The 22,258-nt window shown below is 38.9% G+C and overlaps 1 protein-coding gene across 1 annotated transcript in view; it reads right to left on the bottom strand.

Moving 5' to 3' along the window:
• Nucleotides 1-22,258, bottom strand: part of Hdac8 (histone deacetylase 8) — a 274,832-nt gene that overhangs the window by 140,764 nt on the left and 111,810 nt on the right. The window contains exons 8-9 of the mRNA XM_023707099.1: nucleotides 5,030-5,202; nucleotides 768-862 (exon numbers count right to left, since the gene is read on the bottom strand). Of these exons, the coding sequence (XP_023562867.1) occupies nucleotides 768-862; nucleotides 5,030-5,202 (268 nt within the window). The remainder of the gene's footprint in view (nucleotides 1-767; nucleotides 863-5,029; nucleotides 5,203-22,258) is intronic.

The following is a 22,258-nucleotide window of genomic DNA, read 5'->3' as shown; positions in this document are numbered from 1 at the left end:
CCAAGTGCTGGGACTACAGGCATGTGCCGCCATGCCCAGTCTCAATTGCTGTTTCAGCGCACCCTGGGGGCAGGGCCAGCATGGCACGCAGGGGATCGAATCCTGGTCCCTGCATATGCCTAAACAGGCGTTTTAATCTGCTGAGCTATTTGGGTGACCCAGAAACCTTTGTTTTGTAAAGCTCATCTCATATGACTGAAGAGAATGGCAAGGGTTCAAATGATACATATCACATTTTGGATGGTCCTTCTCTTATCCTTGCATGTACTAATTGCTGGAAAAACATCAAACTTGACTTTGGCAGTGACTACACATTTCTTGACTTTTACATTAGTCAAAGAAAATTGACAGACCAGCACTACTACCAGAGAACATGTTCCATATACCACCTAGGAGACTTCTGTAAAAAGATGAAAACCTAGCACATTTAAAAACTAGTCCCTTTCTTTCTGAGATTAGGGGATGAAAATATGCACATATTCCAAAGCGTTCTTTGTGTGAACAGGTGACCCCTTCCCACAGTCTCTGTAATTAATTGAGAAATTAAAGTTGGTTGGCCTTTGAGATCTTTTGTAAAAGAAAAAAAAAGGCAGAAGGCCTTGGATATTTTGGAACAAGAGTCTACTATTCTGCCAAGACAGTATGTTATTGTTGTTGAAGTGTCTCTCAACAAAACGGTATTGAGTGGTGAGGACGTGATTTTGATTAGGTGGAATGACTCAGCTCTTCCCCTTAAAGAAGAGAGGACTTGTCAGAACCTTACTTACCTCATGATCTGGGATCTCAGAGGATAGCGTTTTCCCTAGGATGACCCCGGTCAAGTATGTCCAGCAACGAGCAGTGTTGGCAAGGTTATAGCCTCCTATCTCCGTCAAGAATTGTGAAGTTAGGAAAGAATAGTCACAAAACAGCAGCAGAGGAAAGGAGGGGAGAGGAGAGAGAAAAATGTTTTAATCAGAAGGCTAAAAAGACAACTCCAACTTGCAGAATTTCACCCAAATATCTCTATGATATTTGCAAACCACCCAGTGGGTAGACTTCGGGGGACTGCCGTATAGAAACAAGAATTCCAAGGACAGTGAAGGTGAAAGAGGTTCCCATCTCACAACAAATGTGTGCCCTAGAAATCTGACCTTCTTGCTTCTATCAAAGACATCAGAAAGACAGATTCCTGGAATCAGGATCTCTGGAGGTGACAACTCAATGGGAAGGTTTCTACAATGAATTTTGCAACAAATTTATAAAATGACTGTTGGTTGTGATCTATATGTTAAAGCTATTGGCAGATATAGCCCTAAAAGCATCCAGGGAAGAGAAAAGGAAAGTGCTGACAGAAACAGACTTCCTTCTTTTAATATCAGCATTCCTTTTCACCATAAAATATAGACCTGGTGGCAGAGATCGGAGAGAGATGAAAAAGGGGCCCATTGATTGACACTCTGACCCACCCCATCAGGTCTTGTCACGGTCATCTAGCAGCCGTATCACACTGGCTAATAATCAGCACATTTCTGTGCAAAATAGTTACACTTCATACGCAAGATTAGAACATTGGCTGTTAGCTAAATTCAAAGAATATGCGGGTAAAATGGAATGATTTCCAACCCCAATGCAACCTAAAGGAAAGAGAATCTAGTCTATTTTAGGTAAGGTGACAATATAAATTATATGACATACTTTTTATATGTGACATACTTTTAAGAGTAAGAGAGATGCTATTTTTTTTGTATTTTAGGAAATGCTATTTGTTTTTTTTTTTTTTTTTTTTTTTTTTTGCAGAACCGGGGATTGAACTCAGGCCCTTGCACTTGCCAGGCAAGTGCTTATTCTACTGAGCCATCTCCCCAGCCCCTGAGAGATGCTATTAATCATTACACTAAGATGTGTATAAACTAGGATGTATGGTCATCTTTTTTATTTTATTCTATTTTTTATTTTTTATTAATTTTATTGAGAAACAAATAGTAATGAGACAGTTTCAAAACAGGATAATAGGACAGTTACAATAATTAATACATTGCGTAATGTTGTCTTCGTAGTAGTTATTCATAGTACAAGATGTAGACATGATATCCTGTCCATAAACTATTAGTACAAATCTTACTTCTCATTGAATTAAGAGAAAGTAGCTGTATATCTAACCTAACTATTTTGTATATACATATACAAAATGGTCCTTCATTTATATCCCCCTTTTTCATCTAGTTTTGTCAGAGATGGGTATTCCATTGCCATTTAAATATTGTAGGTGCATGAATTCAGCAAAATAATCCAATATAGTTCAGTAGTCATAGTGGGTTATCCGTAGGACTCTGCAGACCTCAAAAGTCATCTCTGAAATTGCTTGGCTCTAGATCTTGTTCCCTGTTCTAGCTATGCTTTCTACTACTCTTTTTTTTTCCATAATTTTATTGAGAAACAAATAGCAATGAGACAGTTTCAAATCAAATTGGTAGTACAGTTTCAATAATTAACACATTGCATACTGTCTTCCTAGTGGTTATTTGTTGTACAAGATGCAGACATGATATCCTATTTACAAACACTATTAGAACAAATCCCTCTATTCATTGAATTAAGAGAATGTAGGCTATATATCTATCCTAACCATTTTGAATACATAGATACAAAAAGGTCATTCATCTGTATCCCCTTTTTTTGTTTAGTTCCATCCTTTAAATATTATAATGGATGTGTGAACTCAGCAAAATATTCCAAATGGTCATCTTTTTCTTAAGTCTCTCTACTATTTGAAAGGTTGAGGGGCCGGGGAGATAGCTCAGTAGAATAGGCACTTGCTGGCAAATGCAAGGACCTGAGTTCAATCCCCAGTTCCACCAAAAAAAAAAAAAAAAAAAAAAGAAGAAGAAGAAGCAAGGTTGTAACTACCCATGTGTATAATAAGAGAGAATTTCAGTTAAGCAGTATAGATATTACTTTAAACACCTTTGATATAAAAAAGTGCATTTATAATACAGGCTCACTTGGCATGATTATTTAATTTTGAAAAAAATAAGGGCTGGTGAGATACCTCAGTCATCTAAAGTGCCTGCTTAGGCAAGCTAAGGCAGATGCAGGGGACCGCAGTTCTATCCCAGCACCACATACCATGCCAGCCCCACCTCAGGGTGAGCTGAGTGGGAAAAAAAAAAGAATCACACAAGTTTTGCTTAAGTAGTAAGATGTCTCTGGTATACACGTAGTATGATCTCATTTGCAAAAATTCCATCAATTTGCAGGCATTTTTAGGCATATTGCAGAAGAGGATTTATACTTATATATTCAAAAGTCAAAACTTTATGCTGAAAAAGCAAAAGGACCTTAGAAGCAAAATAGGCTTGTTAAGTGAACACTGTAGCCTCAGACAAAAGTGAAATTTGCACACGTATACGTTGTGGAAAGTCTTTCTTCCCCCTAGCTAGGACTGTATCATCATTACAATCCTTCATGCCATTAAGGAAAGTAATATGTCATGTGGTATTTATCAATTTTGTCTTTTTCTTCAGTTGAAGTTAATATATTTCTTGCCATCTTTTCACAAAAATTTGTCTCTTATAAGCACTTTACATTTTGATCCTTCTTGGATTTGAGGCTGCCAAAGGACCAGGTTGGTACATCTGTGCTGATGCTTACTTATTTAAGTAAGACCTCCCCAAGATTTTTTTCCTCTACTTTGGTTTTTACCTGAGGTTGACAAAACAACAAACTATTAGCTTGTTCATAATATGTGCATTTTAAACTCAATCTGCTTGACCATGTTATTGTAACATACATTCACCCAGTGAAGTCAAGATTTTGCCAGGTAGGGATATAGAAGAACCTAAGCAAAGCAGTTTCCAAGGTAGTTGAGGTTATGACAGTTTCCTTTCTTAGATATATACATGCTTCAGTTTTCTGCTGGTTAAGTAATACAAGTATCAGTAACTGTGAAAGGCAAGAATACCTATGAGACTTTTTGATCTCTCAATATTGCTTCATTATAACAAAGTCATGTTTTTTTGTGTAGCCATTCTTAAATTCAGCCTGGGTATTAAATTAATTCATATATTTCCTATAGGGGCTGGGGAGATGGCTCAGTGAAATAAGCGCATTCCTGGCAAAGGCCTGAGTTCAATCCCCAGTTCTGTCAAAAAAAAAAAAAAAAAGAAAGAAAGAAAGAAAGAAAGAAAGAAAAAAAACATATTTCCTATAGATATATGTGTTGACTTAGAATTTTAGTGGTGTGTTTCCTTAAGATGATTATGAGAACTAAGAAAGACTGTAGTGAAAGTAGATTGATCAGGTCTATTGGAATCAACACCCTCTATACTTATGTTCTTTTTTTAATGTATTTAGTTCAGTGTCTATAGGGTCTCACTACACAGATTGGACTTGTAGCAATCCTGCTATTTTTAGTCTCCCAAGAGCTGGGGTTACAGGCCCAGTCTCAGTCACTGTCTCAGTGCACCCCAGGTGCAGGGCTGGCATGGCATGATGGGGATTAAATCCCAGTTCCTGCACCTGCCTAAGCAGGTGCTTTAGTCCACCGAGCTATCTGGCTGGCCCTATACTTATATTCTAAGGTAACATTTTTTTGGTTTTAATGTGTTTTTTTTTTTTTTTTTTTTTTGTGGAGCCAGGAATTGAACTCCAGCCCTTTTGCTTGCCAGGCAAGCACTTATTCAACTGAGTTATTTCCCCAGCCTTTTTTTGTTTTGTTTTGGTTGCTTTTGTTGTTTTTCACCACTGGGATAGAACTAAGGGATTAGAACATGCTAGGCAAGTATTTTACTGCTGAGCTAAACCTCAGCCTTTGAGGTAAGCTTTAGCCAAAGATCTTTCCTGCAGGACATGAAGTGGATTTCAGAGTGCCAGGGAGTCAATGTGCATGCCAAGCTGAGGAGGGCTGAACTGTGGTGGTGGTAGAGCTTCTGTCTCTGGCTTCTGGGCCATAGACAGGTTGGTATTATCCAATCTAAGGTCAACTTAGTGCCAAGAGACAAATTATGGACAAGGTCAACAAATTCTCCTGGTGACCTTTTGTACTCACCTCCTCCTAAAATGAGTGTTGACAACTGCCACTGAAGGATGTATTTAAGACATCTGCCAATTCCCACGGGAGTCATATTAAAGGAGCACATGGGATCCCCCGCTATTGTATCAGCTCCTAGCTGTAAAACCACTGCTTTTGGATTAAAGGCTTGGTATACTTCCTTTAGTACACTGCAGAAAAGAAAGGATATAACATATTAGAAAAAGAAACATCAAGGCCCCCAAATTCCAAGACTCAATGAAAAATTGGGCATCTGAGATGTGTATACACTTCTTGGATGAAGAAATACAAATGGCAAATAAATATATGAAAAGATATTCAATTGAGTAGTCATTCAAGAGATGCAAATTAAAACAATACTGAGATTCTATCTCACCCCAGAGAAAGAATAGCTATTATCAAGAATTCAATCAATAACAAATGCTGGAGGGGCTGTGGGGAAAAAGGAACCCCTCTCCACTGTTGTTTGGAGTGCAAACTGGTACAACTACTATGGAAATCAGTGTGGAGAAAAAAGTAGGATTAGAGGTCCAATTCAAAACAGCTATTCCCCTCCTGTGTATTTTCCCAGAAGAACTAAAAACATAACACAGAGATATATGTGCACCCATGTTTATAGCAACACAATTTGTCATGCCTAAATCTTGGAAACAACCCAAATGCCCATCAACCAAGAAATGAATAAAAAAATGTGGTATTTTTATACAATGGCATATTACTCAGCTGTAAGAAAGATAAACTTGAGGCTTTTATAGGTAAATGGATGTAACTACAGACCATACTCATAAATAAATCAGACCCGCATATGTAAACATCGTATTGTCTCTCTAGTATAAGAATCTGAAAGAGTAAATAAAATCTGAAAGGTACAATAGACATAGTGAAAGGGAGAGAAACTGTTCAAAGGGAAGGAACAACTGGGATAAGGGAAAGGAGAAAAGAAAGAAAGGAGGAAGGGGAAAACAAATATATATGTATATGTATATGCACAGGACAGCTTGGATAATTTTGCTGCTGATTTCTTCTGGTCTATTGAAAGGAGCAATTAATGCTTAATTTTTTTTCTCTGTCCTTTTAAATTTTTTTCTAATTTTTTGAACAATCTGGTAATCTGAACAACTAATTTAAAGATAATAATATTCAATATAACAACCATTGTTGAATTCCTATCATTTTGCATAGTGAAGTTCTGTATTGTTTCTAGTTTTTACTATATTTTATTCTCTTTAAAAAAAGGAAAAAAAACCCAAACAGCAATTTGGTCTAGGCTTTAGTGGTGGGAGTGTAGGAAGTTAGAAGTTTAGTCAAATCAGTACATAATTAAGGAAAAAAGAAACAATCTGGCTATCCCATCAAACTTTCCACCTAAAAAGAGTGAATCAGATTGTATGTGAATTATACCTTATTTTTAAAAATTTTTAATGTATTTGGTATGAGGTCTCACTAAGCAGCTCTGATTCATAGCGATCCTCCTGTTTTCAGCCTCCCCAGTGCTGGGATTACAGGCTTGTGCCATCGCACCCAACCTGGGCTCGCTGGGCTGGCCAGATCAGTGTGCCCAGGGGCGGGCCAGTGCTATATGTGGTGCTGGAGATGTAACCCTGGTCCCTGTGCTTGCCTAAGCAGGTGCTTAGTCTACTGAGCTATCTCACTGGCTCTGTGAATTACACTTTAATGAATCTGCCTTTTTTAAAAAAAATTCCTATACTTCTACTATAACCACTAAACAAATTTGCCTTTCTGTTTGAGGACTCAAATTTCCTTGAAATATCTGTATTCATTTAGTGTCAGCAGCCACAGGACACAGCATACACTTATTCCATTTTAATATCTGGGGAAATAAAACATACACTCAATAGTTATGAAGGATTCTTTCAGATAATTTAAGATGGCAGTCATACTTGGAGTTTATCACCTAATTATCAGTAGGGGTTAGGAGTGAGAAGTACAAAGCTTTGAAAGCTTACATGGTATAGGCTTACTTTTTATTATGTAAAGGGACTTGAAGGTTATAAAATGTCCATATATATATATATATATGTATAATAAAAAAGAGAACTATATTTTGTTGTTGTCTTTTTCAGATAGGCTGTCACTATGCAGTTCAGGCTGGCCTTGAACTCACTTTGCAGCCCAGGCTAGCCTCAAACTTGCAAGGATTCTCTTGCTTCAGCCTATCAAGTGCTGAAATTAGAGGTGTGAGTCACCACAAATCGGGCTAAGAAAGGAAGCTGTAACAGCGGACCTAAAATCATAAATCTTAAACCACAGTAAAAGAAGTTGGGGTAATAATACTGAGTGTAATTTTGAGTAGAATCATTCAATGCTACCAAATCAACCTAAACCCTTCTTTTTTAAAAAAATAGTGACAAACCTTATAGATGACAAGGAAGATGTCAATATGACAGGTGACCTCAGTCAGGCTTCCAATCTTATTATTAATTGAACACTGACAATGCCCAGAATGCATTCCTAGGATTTATATGGTCCTTGCTCTCAAGGGGCTTACGACCTACTTTCCAGACAAAACATACACCAGTCCTCAAGGGCCTGAGTAACTCTCACAGAGACATATAAACAAATGCAAATTAACAGACTTTAGAGTTGAGAAAATGCATAGACAAAGAGTGATAAAAAATGTTGAGGTTAATGACCCTTTCAAAATCAACATGTCAAATTCCACCAGGGTTGGAAAACCAGAAATACCCCAGATCCTTTCTGAATTGGCAAAAGGAATTCAGGAACAAAATATGCTGTCCTTCCTAATTCATAGATAGCCAATGTACTAAAACTACTGAACAAAGCTCAGTCACAGTGGCATTCTTCGATTAAGAGGACTGTTTTGACTTGTCACCTACACAGACAAATATTGAGTGACTGTGGAGATTATAAGAATATTATGAAATTATGACAGATGAAAATTAATACAAGGATCCTTGGGCCTATTTTCTCTTCTATGTACTTATCTCCTAGGTTAAGAGGGAAGATAAGCCACCCAAGTAGTTTCCACGACATTTATTGAGCATCTATATCTACAGAATACCTTATTAGCCACTGAGGGGAGACACAGAGGAAGGCAAGCATAATTAAAGTTCTTTTCATTCATTTTTTTCCTTCATGTTGCACACATTTGGCTAGTGTCCATTGTGTGGTCAACAAGAAATTCAACGGGATGCTGCAAGAATCCAGAAAAATCTTGCATAGCCCCTATCTTCATGTAGCTAGGAATAGAGTGGAAGCCATAGACTATGGCAATAAATAATTAAAATGCAATGATAAATGACACATCAGAGTTGGCACAGAAGACAGTAATTAACTTTTCCAGAGGATGTTAGACTAGGTTCTATAGAGGTAACTCTGGACTTAGGTCCTAAAAGAGAAGTATTACAATGAGCCAATTCTCAAGACCACTAAAACTAAGAAAGTGATAATAATTCCCAGTGAGGATGCAGAGAAACTAGATCATACATATCTTACTGGGTGGAAGGTAAAATAGTATAGCCACTCTGGAAAATTCTTTAGTAGTTGTCAAAACTAAAAAATAAACTTGTCATCTGAGCAGTAATTTAACTCTTGCACAGCTTATTCCAAAGAAATTAAGGCATTTTTATGAAGGAACTTAACATGAACTGCATAGCAGCTTTACTTGTAATAGCCCCAAACTGGAAAAACCCAGGTAAATAGGTTAAAAAACAAAACTAAAACCAAAACCCCTGATACATCCAGGGTCAAGAGAAAGTAGAAAAAAGAAGTGGTCCTCTACAGGGTGAGAGCAGACTACTAGGAAAGAACACAGTAGCAGAGAGCTCAATGGTAACTATTGTTTTGTCTGTCCCATCCCTCAGGCTGACTTCAGGTCTAGTCTGTCTTATCCAAAACTTAAGAGTTCTTGCAAGAAGTCTATCTGCAGGGCCTTGGAAACTGCTCTGCATATGTGTCCTGGAACTCGGCAACTAACAGGTCATGCCCATTTTCTCATGGTCGGCCACATCCTCATCTCTGCCTTGATTTCCCCATAATTCTGTATGGGTGAGGAAGGAGAGGAGGTCTCTGTCTTCATATAGCTACTTCTTGCTGAAAGGGGGTGTAGGGCCTACCTATTGGGGAATATTGCTCTCCAACTACCTTGGGGTGTTATGTTCAGTCCATATGGTGTATGGACTGAAGAAATAAAATCCATGGTGTCCAGGGTCACCCGGGGCTCCTCACAGGAGATGGTGACAGCCATGAAGAGGGCGAATTGGAGAGTGTACTTTTTTTCCTATGTTTACTGGGCTCAAACTTTTTGCAGAGCACATACATCTCTCTCCCTAACTTTTTTAAAAAAATGTATTTAGGACAGGGTCTACAGGGTCTTACTACACAAATCAGACTCGCAGTGATCTTCTTGTTTTCAGTTTCCCAAACACTGGGATTACAGGCATGAGCCACCACATCCAGTCTTAATCACAGCTCAGTGCGCGCTGAGGGTGGGGCTGGCAAGGCACGCAGGGATCAAACCCTGGTCCCTGTGGCTGCCTAAGCAGGTGCTTTAGTCTGCTGAGCTATCAGGCCAGCCCTTCTCTCCCTAACTTGTTTTGTTTTATTTTATTTTATTTTATTTTATTTTATTTTATTTTATTTTATTTTATTTTATTTTATTTTATTTTATTTTTGCAGAACTGGGGATTGAACTCAGGATCTTACACTTGCCAGGCAAGCCCTTCTTGTACTGAGCCATCTCCCCAGCCCCTCCTAACTTTGATAAAATGTAAAACCTTGCTGTCTCTTATGATTTCCTTGACCACTCCTTTGTTCAAGAGAGAAAGAACCTAGAAAACATCACTTGAAGGAGACTCCGGTCACCAAAATCTAGTAACATATTTGGCAAGACTGTCAGGGTTACACATTCAGTTTATGTGTATGTGTGACCAGCTCAGCCCACCAGGGGGCGGGGCTGGCTGGCATGTGGTGCTGGGGGATTGAACCATGGTCCCTGTGCTTTGCTAAGATTGTTCTAAGTAGGTGCTTTAGACCACTGAGCCATCTCACCAGCCCCAGGGTTACACATTCAGAAAACTTTGCCTCACATCCTTATTTCTCACGCCTTTGCTATTTCTGTCTTATCAATCCTGGACCCTTATATAAACCACATTGTCAGAATTTTTTGCTCTGTTCTACTGGAGAACACCACAGAAATCAAATTAATTGCCTTTACTACAATTTATGTTTACTATTCCAAATCAATAAATTCCATAAGCATTCATTGACTTATATGGGCTACTACCTCCCTGAAGCTTGGTAATCCTTTACCTCCAGTTGATAAAGAATTACATTTCTTATGACATCTAAGGGTTTTTTTAATCACATAATGACATAACATTTTTGATATAAAAATTAAACACAAAAGCCTATCAAATAAAAGTAAAAAATTCCTCTCTCTTTCACCTGTACTCCCCCTACAGAGGTAATTGCTTATTAATAGTTTGCGGTATACCCTTCTAGATCGAAGTTTGTCTGCTTTATGCTTGACTGAAATGGTTAGAGGTACATGTAATAAGTGCCTCCTTCTACATCTTTTCTCTACCCAACAATGTCCTCTCTCATATTCGTTTCCCTCTACAACGTTGATCTCTCTACCTAGGCCCTAACTCCTCTTTTCCACTTCCTTATGGGCCACAAATTCCCTATGCGGTCTTTTCTTACATCTATCTCTGCCTTCTTAGAAATTCACTTCCTTTACCTTAAAAACTACACATCCTCTCCTCATCACTTCCAGAGTTATCCTGGCCACCTAGATATACTTTTTGCAATCCACTTTCTTATTGCATTCTCGAAGTGGCTGTCTTATAGGGCATGGACTTAGTGGTCATTTGTGTATCTTATTTACAGCAGTATCACTTTTAGCCCATTGTCCAAGTGGGTCATCCTTTTAATATTAAGTTATAAGAGTTCTTAGTACATTCTAGATACAAGTCCCCGATTAGATCAATGGTTTGCAAGTATTTATTCCCATTCTGTGGGTTATTTTTGTACTTTGTTGATAATGTCCTTTCAAGCACAGAAGTTTTTAATTTTGACAAGGTCCATTTTATCTTTTTCTTCTGTGGCTTGTTTTTTGTGTGTGTCATATTTAAGAGACAATGGTCCAAGGTCATAGAGATTTACATCTGTACTTTATTTTAAGAATTTTAGGGGCTGGTGAGATGGCTCAGTGGTCTAGAGCACATACTTGGAGCAAGTTTAGCAAAGCACAGAGACCTCGGTTCCATCCCCCAGCACCACATGCCAGCCAGCCCTGCCCCCTGGTGGGCTGAGCTGGTCACACACACAGAGACACAGACACACACACATAAATAAATAAATAAATAAAATTAAAAAAAAAAAAGAATTTTATAGTTTTTAGCTCATTGACTGTATTTAGATATTTGATCTAAGCTATGAAGTCCTTTATGATTCGTCCCTTTCCCTGTTCCTCTTCAATTGTTAGTCTTTCACATAGCTCTGTCCCATTTATTCCTCTCCACTCCCAGTACAATACTCTCCTCTAGCCCTTATGCTGTCTTTCTGGATGATACCAACAGCTTCCTAATTAGTTTTCCTGTCTTAAGTCTCTTCCCTCTGCAGTTTATCACATGCATTATCCTTATATTAATTTTCCTTAGGGATAGTTTTGATCAAGCCACTTCTTTATTCAAAATCCTTCAGTGTCCCTTCACTGTCTTTAGATAACTCTTGAAATTCTTAAGTTACAATCTAAAGTCCTTCATGATCTGACTCTGGCTTATCTTTGAAATATCATTTTCCAATAAATCCAATAAACCCTGAACCCGTATTACTCTATAGGGAAGTTTAACTCTCCACTCTTCATCTTACTCACTTACAAATTGGCCTTTTATTGTGCACATCATCATGCTGGAGTGTTACCTTTCTACAGGTCTACATCATAATCATCCTTTAAAGGCTAGCTCAAATTTCATCTCTTCCATGAATGAAAATAATAATACTAGCAACTAACATTATTGAGCACTTATTCAGGAGCACTCTGTTCCATGGATTTGTGCTAGAGCATCTAATCTTCCTAACAATTTATAAGAGAGGTATTACCAAAAATACTAATTTTTAGATGGGGAAAGTGCAGCACAAAGAAGTTAAAAACTCTGCCCAGGGGCCAGGGAGACGGCTAAGTGGAATAAGCACTTCCCTGGCAAGCGCAAGAGCCTGAGTTCAATCCCCGGTTCCGCCCAAAAAACAAAAACAAAAACAAAAACAAAAACAAAAACAAAAACAAACTCTGCCCAGCAGCACACAACTGTTCAAGTGTCAGAGCTGCAGCCTGACTCCAAGTGCTTGCCTTGAACCATAGCAACACACCTGCTGCCATGACCTCTTGAGCTACTGTGCATTAGGTCGGGCACCAGCCACTTCCCCCGCAGTACTTCATAGAATAGCAGGGCTGCCACTATAGTACTGGTCTTTTTGGGTATTATTCTTCTCATGTAAACTCTGGTTGTATTATTCCTTCATTGTAAAACCTTTATTGGTTCCCCTCATGCTCAGAATATGGTACAAATTCTCATAGCTAAGAGTTCAGCCCCCTCACGACATGCTTTCCACTCACTTTCCCAACCTTTGCAACTTTTCCCTCTCATGCACTTTAGAGTCCAGCCAAACGAAACCATTGCTACATGGTCCAGTCTCTACTGACTTGGGTCTTACTAGGTATCATTTGTGGAGAAGATTTTCCCCTACAATTCTAGTATATTTTAAATTGACCAAGATTTTATAAGTCCATAAACATCTCCACACTTGGTAAAGGTATAATAATGAGGTGCCTTTAAAACCCAGATAAAATGTTACCACCTCAATCAGGCCTTTTTCTTAAATGTTTAGTCTATTTGAATACCTGCCAAATCTTAAATCTTATGGCCTATACAACTTATTATGCTTTATTTTATTCAGATATATGTGAACATGAAAATCAATCTCTCTATCTAATGTTACGAAACTTCTAGGCTTCAGTGTTGACTTGTGGGAGTCTGGAGGGACTGTAGGGAGAGACTTGAGACAGTTATCTGCACCCGAAGTTGGGCAGGGTTCCTCCTGGCATCAAGGGACGAGAACAGGCTGCTGCATTGCAAGGAGTCCTTTTGGCTGGCTCAGAAGCTGTTTACTGCACGATGGTGCTATCCTAGTGGCTACAGTATCAATAAGTGATGTACACAGCCGTGACAAAATGGTGGCAGTACAGCTATGGATGGAGGAAGGTAAGACCATTTTAATGTGCTATTTCAAATTTGAGCATATCAGTGAAGTACAGTGATGATGGAGGTGTGAGTTTGGAACAGAGCCTCCAACACACCTGACAATTTGGTGGATTTGTGATAAATTAGAAAAACATGGTACTGTGTGTGAAGCACATAAAGGAAAATCCAGCAGAGCCCATACAGCAACAAGCAGTACTTCCTTGGCTGTGGTGCTGGAACAGTTCACACATGTATCACAGAACTCTGATGCACTGTACGCACATGAGACAGGAGTAAGCAGTACAAGCATTTGGCTCATTTTTAAATTTTTATTTATTTATTTATTTATTTGAGAGAGAGAGAGAGAGAGAGAGAGAGAGAGAGAGAGAGAGAGAGAGAGAGAGAGAGGCCAGCTCAGCCCACCAGGGGGCGGGCTGGCTGGCATGTGGTGCTGGGGGATTGAACCGCGGTCCCTGATGCTTTTGCTAAGCTTGTTTTAAGTAGGTGCTTTAGACCACTGAGCCATCTCTCCAGCCCTGGCTCATTTTTAGAAGAGCTAAGTGGGAAGTTTACATCCCAAGATGCTTACATGCAAGGCAGAGGATCCTGATCAAAGAACTGTCTTGTGAGTGGTTTCAACACATGGTAGGTAAATATGAGGAGTTTCTGAGGAAGACTGTGTGGTTTGTTGAAACACAATTGTAGCTAAAAAGCACAGTTAATGGACATAACTGTTTACTGGGCTCAAGAAAATCCTACCATGCATGTGGACAAAGTAGGGCACTGACGTCTAGTGTGGAGTGACAAGAAGTTTAATATGACCATTTTTTAAAAAAAGGTGCTGTTACAGGCCAAGAGTATCTAGACATGCTATGCACATCCATCTTACCTGCCATACATGAACTTTATGGAAGCAATGAATTTTTCTTTCAACAACATGGTGTGCGACCACACTACCACAAACACATGTGAGTTTATCAGGATGAGAATTTGCGAGGATAGTGATTAGGATAAAGAGGTGCAGTTGAGTTCCCTGCATGTTCTCCTGATTTAAAACCTATAGACTTTTATCTATAGAGAACCCTAGAGGGTTTAGTATAGAACAGAAAATCCACTCTAGTGCCCTTGGAGAAGAAATTGAAAATGCATGCACAGCAATTTCAATGGACACTTTGATCAAGGTTACCCAAGTAGCAGATCACCATACTAATAAGTGTCTGGAAGCTAACTGCCACCTCTTTGAGCACCTCTTATAATTGTAGAGGCCAGAGGTAACTTGTATTAATCTCATGATGTCTCAATACATTTAGTATTAAGTATTTATGCAAGTAAAAAACAAATTTCTAACTTTCTCAAATGTAGAATCAACGTTTTATATATAGCAGGCATTCAACAATGCCTGTTATATACAAATTCATTTAATCTTTCAATGAATAAGTGAATGAAATACCACTCCAAATTGCTTTTGAAAAAATTTTCCTAACTTCTGTTTGCTACACCCTAAATCATTCATTTTAGGTTTTGTGAAAGAAGAAAATCTCTTTCCCACAAAGGAGGGAGGACGGGGATCTCATTACATTACATTACATTACTAACTTCCCTATAAACACACAAGTTGTTCATTTGAAATGCAGTTTTCTTGATGAGAAACCTGACCCCCCAGTCTTCAACACCTCATTTTCTGAAGAACCTATGCAAATGAAGAAGAGAACGCAGCAACCACTTAGGCAGGCCTTGAATTGGGAGAGGGGGTTGGCACCTGGGAAGGACAAAAGCAGGGGAAATGACATTCAGGATGCTTTTAGGCAACAGAAAAGCTCCAAACAAAAGCTTAAAGGTATTCTTTCTTTAGTCCATCAGGGTGGCCAAAAGTTTTGTCTGGGTACCTTTGAGGTCATTCACTGGTGTCATTTTCTCTCTAATACTAGGGAATGGAAGTGTTTTTGTTTTTCTTAAGTATTTAAAATCCTAAAGAAACCCCCCCCACAACTCAGGGCAAAGAGATGCCAGAGTGGGGTTACAGATATGCTTAATGCTGGTGGAGGCACGTGGTAGGCCTAACTTGTTACCGTCACCAGGCCTTTCATGAGTACCTGCTCCCAGCAGGCCTGTCTCCTGCTTCGTAGCTTGCAAAAGGCCTTGGCCAGCCTTAAATCTTCATTCTTTCCAATAAGTACTCTCAGCACTCTCTAGAGACCCCTCAATAGAGATGAAGAAAGGGGGCAATCAAAGTTGAAAACCCAAGAAGAGCAGAATATAGGACAGAACAGAGAAATATTTGTTACTAATGCCTTGAGCTTCCAAAGTCAGCCTGGAAAAAGTTCCTGCCAGCAGCAAAACCCTTCCTAAGATATAAATATGGAACCCATTGCATCCGATGGGATTCAGAGGACTGTGTTGAGGACCCAAAGTATCACCAATCAGCCCCCAATGCATGACTAATCAGTCCCAATGTTCCATAGGTTTGTTTTTTCAAATGCTCTCAATTCTACGTCAATTTAAGTGTTGCTGACTCATTCTCCAGCAACTCAACCTGCCAGAGGATGAAGCATATGATAGATGCCTCAGCAATTCCTAAATATCTATTACAAATGGTTGGGGAGACAGGGAATTGGAATGGGGCTCCCTGCAGTGAAATGATGCATCACTTCAGTAGGAGCCATGGGTGCCTTTGGACATATCCAGAAGACATTTAATTTCCTACGTCTCTTGTTCTGCTTTGAGCATCAGCCAACCTGTACTGGTTTTACAAATACCTAAAATAAAACTTCAAATCCGTAAAATAAAAAACAAACCTTAAACTCCCAAATGGAAACACCAACCAACCACACATTCTTTTTGTTGTCTTAATTTTCAAGATATAGTCTCTTAACATTTTAACAGGGCATCTTTCTCTCATTGTTGGGTCCATTATGTAAAAACATAGATTTTAATTGGCATCTCTTTTTAACATGTCTTGTAGTAAGTAATTCTACTCATCAATTATATGTCACCTTGGCAACTGCAAGGGCTACATGCTATTTTTAGCATATTATTACTTATCTCTCCCTATACCTCATGGGAAAGCATTCAAATTCACACAAGGGAAAGTGAGTCATGCAAATTAAAGGACCTTATCAGTGGCCTGGAATGAATCATCAGAGCTAGAATTAGAAACACCAATTCTAATTCGAATCCAATGCTATCCTCACTAAATCCCAACTCTCTTTGGCTCTTTTCATTCTGAAAAGCCAGAGGCCCCAGCAAGCAGAATGTATATTATCTGGGCAGGGGGTCAGATGTGCTAAGAGGCAGGTTGGTCTGGTGAACAATGCTAACAAAAAACAAAATGGAAGAAAACTCAAAGAATATGAATGGTAAGGCTAGCTGTGCTGATGAACTCTTGTGTGATCTGGGGAAGGTCATTTCACAGTTCTGGAACTGCCAGGATTGGCCGCTGCACAGGTTACATTCTGCTTTGTGTGACATTTTTAAAGACAGTTCTTATTTGTCCCCCTTTACAACTTCTCTAGCACCCGGTTCAAGGAGAACATAGGCCTTAGAGTCAAATAAACTGAGTGTTTGCATGGCAGCTTGAACAAATTACTTTACTTCTCTGAACCTTGGTCTCCTCTATAAAACAAGAATGATCTCCTTTCCCCATTTAATACAACCATTTGTGGGAGCTGAGCATGGTGGTGCACACCTGCAATTCTAGTTACTTGGAGGGCAGAGGCAGAAAGACAGGAAGGTCACAAGTTGAAGGCTAGCCTGGACATCTTAGTGTCAATGTTTAAAAGTTTTTTTTTTTCCATGGCTGAGGATACAGCTCAGTATTCACTGGGTTCAATTGCCAGTACTGTAAAAATATAAACCAACCAACACATCAACCAACAGGCAAACAAACAAACAATTTGTAAAAGTCTTCTTCCAGTACCAGGCACATAATGGGTACTCCAGAACAGTGAATGAATAAGTGAATGGCCTTAAGTCAGGCCCTTAGGGAACTGGGTAAATTCTTTCATGTTTCTAGAATGCTGTTGAGTTTAGCATAGTACACAATAGTAGTATCTCCCCAAATAGTACTTTAATAGTTCCTCAAAGCAGAGAAAAATTTCATGGTATCACTGCCCATTGTACCTGTTCTGAGAATATAGTAACCCATTTTCCAGTGCTGCCTATCTACTACCTTCCACCAAATACAAAATTTGCTTTAAGGAGGGTTAGAAATACAAATGCCTTTCTGTTGTAGAGGGTGGAAGAATATGTTATTAAAATTAAAACTGACTTCTCTGATTTCTTAGGCAAAAAATTCAGGTTGGAAGCCAAACAGTTATTTGGTTTTTGCAGGCCCTGAATAGTGTTGCCCTTGTAGGAGAGGGGAGAGCCACAGTCACTCCAAACTGTAGTTACAAAACTTGTGTGTTTATTTACTGCTTGTGCTTATGGGCTTTGTACTTGACTTTTACTCTCTAAGCCTTGAAGAATTCACAATTTACCTAGAGTACAGTTTAATACGCATGGGTAGAAATACAGGCTTATATCTCTGTTTCTCATTTCCTAATCATATTTTCTCCCTTCCCTATATAACTGTTACCTCTTCTTTTTCAATTCAATTGCTATGTGTTTTGGACTTAAGCAGACAATAATGATTTGTTAATAATAAACATGCCCCTAGTCCTTCCCTGGCCCTTCTTTACCCAGGACCGTCTTTCTACGATTCAAAGCTAAAATCCTACTATATAGTTAGCACCTGGTGTAGCTCATTAAAATATACTGTCCTTTCCCAGATGATTGGAAATCTCTGCAATGCCGTCACACAAGAGGTGTGCAAGAAAGCGTTTGAGGGTTGATTTTCATGATTACCTTGATATTGTGTGATTTTGTTGGACTTCAAAAAAGAAGTGCATTTTTATTACTTTTAAGTACTGCATGTAGAGTAATGCCAGCTCATCATATTTTAACACTTATTTTCTGGGGCAGGATGTATTTTAAACATGTCTATATTAGAGTGTCTGGTGGATCATTTAAGATCAGTGTCCTGTTGCTTGATGAAATCCAGATCACTCAATGAAATCCAGATGGGGAAACTGGGTCTCCAGCCATGGCTGCCAGATCTTCTCCATATGAAATCTCTAGTCTGTATGCAAATTCAAAACTCCATATCCTGGAAATCCCAAACTAATCAAATGGTGCTCAGCTTCTTAGTTACTGGACTAAACACAGGGAAGCGATTCATTCTTCCCTGAGGAAATAAGCATTTCTTACATACATCTATCTTGGCACAAAAACGGCTGGCTAAGCAAATTAATAGTGTAAACAGGATTGCACTGGGGAATGTTTGTCCTACTTAGGAGAATAAACTTTTTATGCACTTTGTGCACATCCACTTACACACAAATAATTGATATGCTAATTATGAATGATTCTTAAAGGCCCTTCACTGAGGTGCTGTATTATGCTCTTAGTCTAGTTTGAATTACTAGTGTCCAATGCTTAAGTGTAACAAAAATGCATTTAAAAATATTCTGTGATTCAGATTGGCTTTCCTCTAATTAGGCCAACTGAGTGAGCCTTGCCTATATTTAAATAGGATAGATTTCTATTCTACCCTAATACATTTAAGATTGCTCCCCCCAGCCTTCATCCCCTGCCTCTCTACACAGGATTCCCCTGCACGGAGGTGGAACACCGCCCCCCTTCTAGCTCCCTGCTTGGCTGCACTTGAATCCCCTCTAGGCAAAGAGTGCCCTCCCTTTCACTTGTTAACTGGTTAACTGATATGGCATTTTGTGCAGTGGGTCTTTTCTTTAGTTGCTCTCCAAGTGCCAGTGGACAGAGCTCTTTCCTCATAGCATGGCAGGTAACAGTGCATACAGAAGGCCAGCCAAACTTAAGTGGCCGGCTTTGTCATCAGGTGGCAGACACCAGGCTTATCTGCATCCCAGTATTGTCTGTGTCAACAGGATACAATACAGCAGCTCACCAGTACTAGCAGTTGCTAGGTATATGGCAATGTTAGACACAGTTGTCCCAAGCCATGACTTGTAGCACAGCTTAAACAGTACTTTCTCTAGGCTGAACTGAAGAGACAGAGTAGTGACAAAAGAATATGGGAGGGGAGGACTAAGGCGGCAGGGAGGAGACACATGGTAGAGACTAAGTGAAAGGAGTAATGAGAATTTTGATGTTAGACCATTCTATCACACACAGATACAGAGAAGTTTGAGCCTTTTATCACAGCAGCTCTACATTAAAGGGTGTGATTAGCAAGATTCCCATTTAGGACAATGTCTGCCTGCCTCTGGATAGTTTCAGAACACAGTCCAGCATTAGAAGTGATTAAACGGCTGCCAAAGAATCAGGACACTTCCTTTAGGGGGCAGAGATCAGTCAGAACTGAAAGCAGGGAAAGTGTACATCTGTGTGGGAACAAACTCACAAAATTCTACAGCATTGTCCTCCTTGACTTGAATAAATAAATATCTATGAAGACTTCTTCTCTTGGTGGGGTGGAGGTAAGGAGGTATTGTGGTGTCAGTGCTACTTGGTGCAGTTCAGGAACTGGTCGTGAAAGACCTTGGAAGAGAGCGGAAGGAGAAAATAGGTGCTATTCTTCTTAGCGCATGGATTCTAACCTAAGGATCAGGTGAGGAAAATGCCAGTTCTCACTGCAACCCTAAACAAGTCCCGGGGACAGGACAGGCAAGCTCACCAGTTTCAGGAAAACCCACATAATGGAACACAGTTTCCCTCCAATTGATCCTACATTCTGAAGAACTTATATCTTAATATTTTAAAGACATAGCAGGCTTGGAAGAATACATGGACAGCCCACTTTGGCCTAATTTCCACTTGTGGTTAACACTGACAATGAGTATAATTAGTGTCTGAGTCATGTTTTTTAAGAAACGATAGGCAACTTTACAACTACTGTACCTTGGAGAGGCAAGGTAGATGTTTATAAAATAGGACAAAAACATTTAACGTAAATACCTCATTTACAGAGGGCTAAGTCCTAGATACACGGTTTCCAAATTGAACTGGCAGCTTCTGTTACCTGTACCACGGAGCCAAAGTGAGCTAGTGATTTCTGAGGTAAAGTAGCCATTATCCAACTAAAGAGAGGTACAAAGACTGAAGAATCTCTGCCAGCGCTCTGATTGTAATGAAAATCGAGATGAGGAGGGAAATCTATGCAGTTATTTATTCTCAAATGCAAATTTCTGGAGAGTTCAAACCTTTTCATTAAATGAAAGAGGATTTTTAAAAAGAAAAAAAATAAGTGAAAGAGGATTTTAACAGGTTGTATTGCTTAAGATATTTATATACAGACACGTGTGTGTATGTATTGCTTTTGCCACATCATAAAGCCCAAAGGAGTAAATTATAATTGTTGAGCTCTCTTTTACTGAGGCTCTATCTTCTTCTAAAACTGAATGACAGCCAGAAGTCCCAAATGGAAGATAATTTCTAGATGACTTGACATTATAATGAAAGAAAACCTATGATCATTAAACATCTCTTTTTAAAATACTAACATTAAAAATCCATAGTGAAAGGAAAGGAAACATTTTCGTTAAATGTCCTTTAGTGATGTCCCTTGGTTCTCATTATTCAGTCAGTACTGGTTGAACAGCTTATAGTGTAGATGGGAAATCTACCCTGTATGGACAGATGGCATTCTGCCAGGACCAAGAGGCAGTGTACATTTTGCCTATAGTAGCAAAAATGCAGAGTTAAGGACACTTATCAATACTAGCCTAAGAAAACCACAGGAAAATCCATGAGAAGATCTCTATACAGGGACATGTGACACTTCACTTTCTAGAACAGGAAGTCAGTATTTTCTCCATGGAAATGAAGGGAAAAGAGGATGTATAGAATCTCCATGTTTCCAAACTTTAATTAGGAATTTAAAACTTGAGAAGTAAATTCTGGCAATATTTATTCTTGTTTTCTTCACACAGAATTATAAATGATATCCTAAGAATTAAGAGATTCCTCATTGGAGGCAGAAACCTAATTTGTACTTTAAAAAAAAATTATTTATTTGTGTGTGTGTGTGTGTGTGTGTGTGTGTGTGTGGCCAGCTCTGCCCACCAGGGGGTGGGGCTGGCTGGTGTGTGGTGCTAGGGGATTGAACTGAGGTCCCTGTGCTTTGACTAAGTTTGTTCTAAGTAGGTGCTTTAGACCACAGAGCCATCTCACCAGCCCCAAATTAATTTATTTATTTAATTTTATTTCTTTTGGCGGAACCGGGGATTGAACTAAGGCCCTTGTGCTTGCCAGGGAAGCGTGTATTCCACTGAGCCATCTTCCCGGCCCCTCTAATTTGTACTTTTATTTTTTTTAATTTTTATTTTTTTTCAAAATTTTATTGATAAACATAGCAATGAGACAGTTTCAAATCAAATCGGAAGTACAGTTTCAACAAATAATACACTGCATATATTCTTCTTAGTGGTTAATTGCTGTACAAGGTGCAGACTTGTTAATTTGTACTTTTATAAACACACATAATAGATGGTGTATAAATCATGTGGTTCATTTGCATCAGGCTAAATAGTTTATTTTAGGGTTTTTTTCTGCAATCTGCTGAGATAAAAAATTTTTTAATAGGTTTTGGGACTGAACAATTAAATTCTTTGAACAATTAAATTTCTTCCATGTGATACTTTGGGGACAGTATAGTCAATATTTAAAAAGTAGACAGATGGGTTCGAACTTTAGCTTTACCACTTATTAGTGTAATCTTAAGCAGGTCAATCCTTTCTTCGGCTTTCTCATTTGTGAGAATAATTATAACTTTTTGTAGGCATTATAGAGTATAAATTGTTACAAAGATCAAATGAAACAATCTAAAACTTTAGTGCAGTTTCTGGCACAGGGAAGTGCTCTCTACAAGCTAAGTTACAGGCTGCAAGAGACTTATCCATCTTGTTTATTACCACTAGTGCCTGGTACAGTGTCTACCACAGAGCAGACACTCGATACATTTTTGCAGAATGAAAGAATGAAA

Source organism: Octodon degus, unplaced genomic scaffold, assembly GCF_000260255.1.
Source record: "Octodon degus isolate 3935 unplaced genomic scaffold, OctDeg1.0 scaffold00280, whole genome shotgun sequence".
NCBI classification, from domain to species: domain Eukaryota; kingdom Metazoa; phylum Chordata; class Mammalia; order Rodentia; family Octodontidae; genus Octodon; species Octodon degus.
This window is presented reverse-complemented; position numbering and strand designations above follow the sequence as displayed.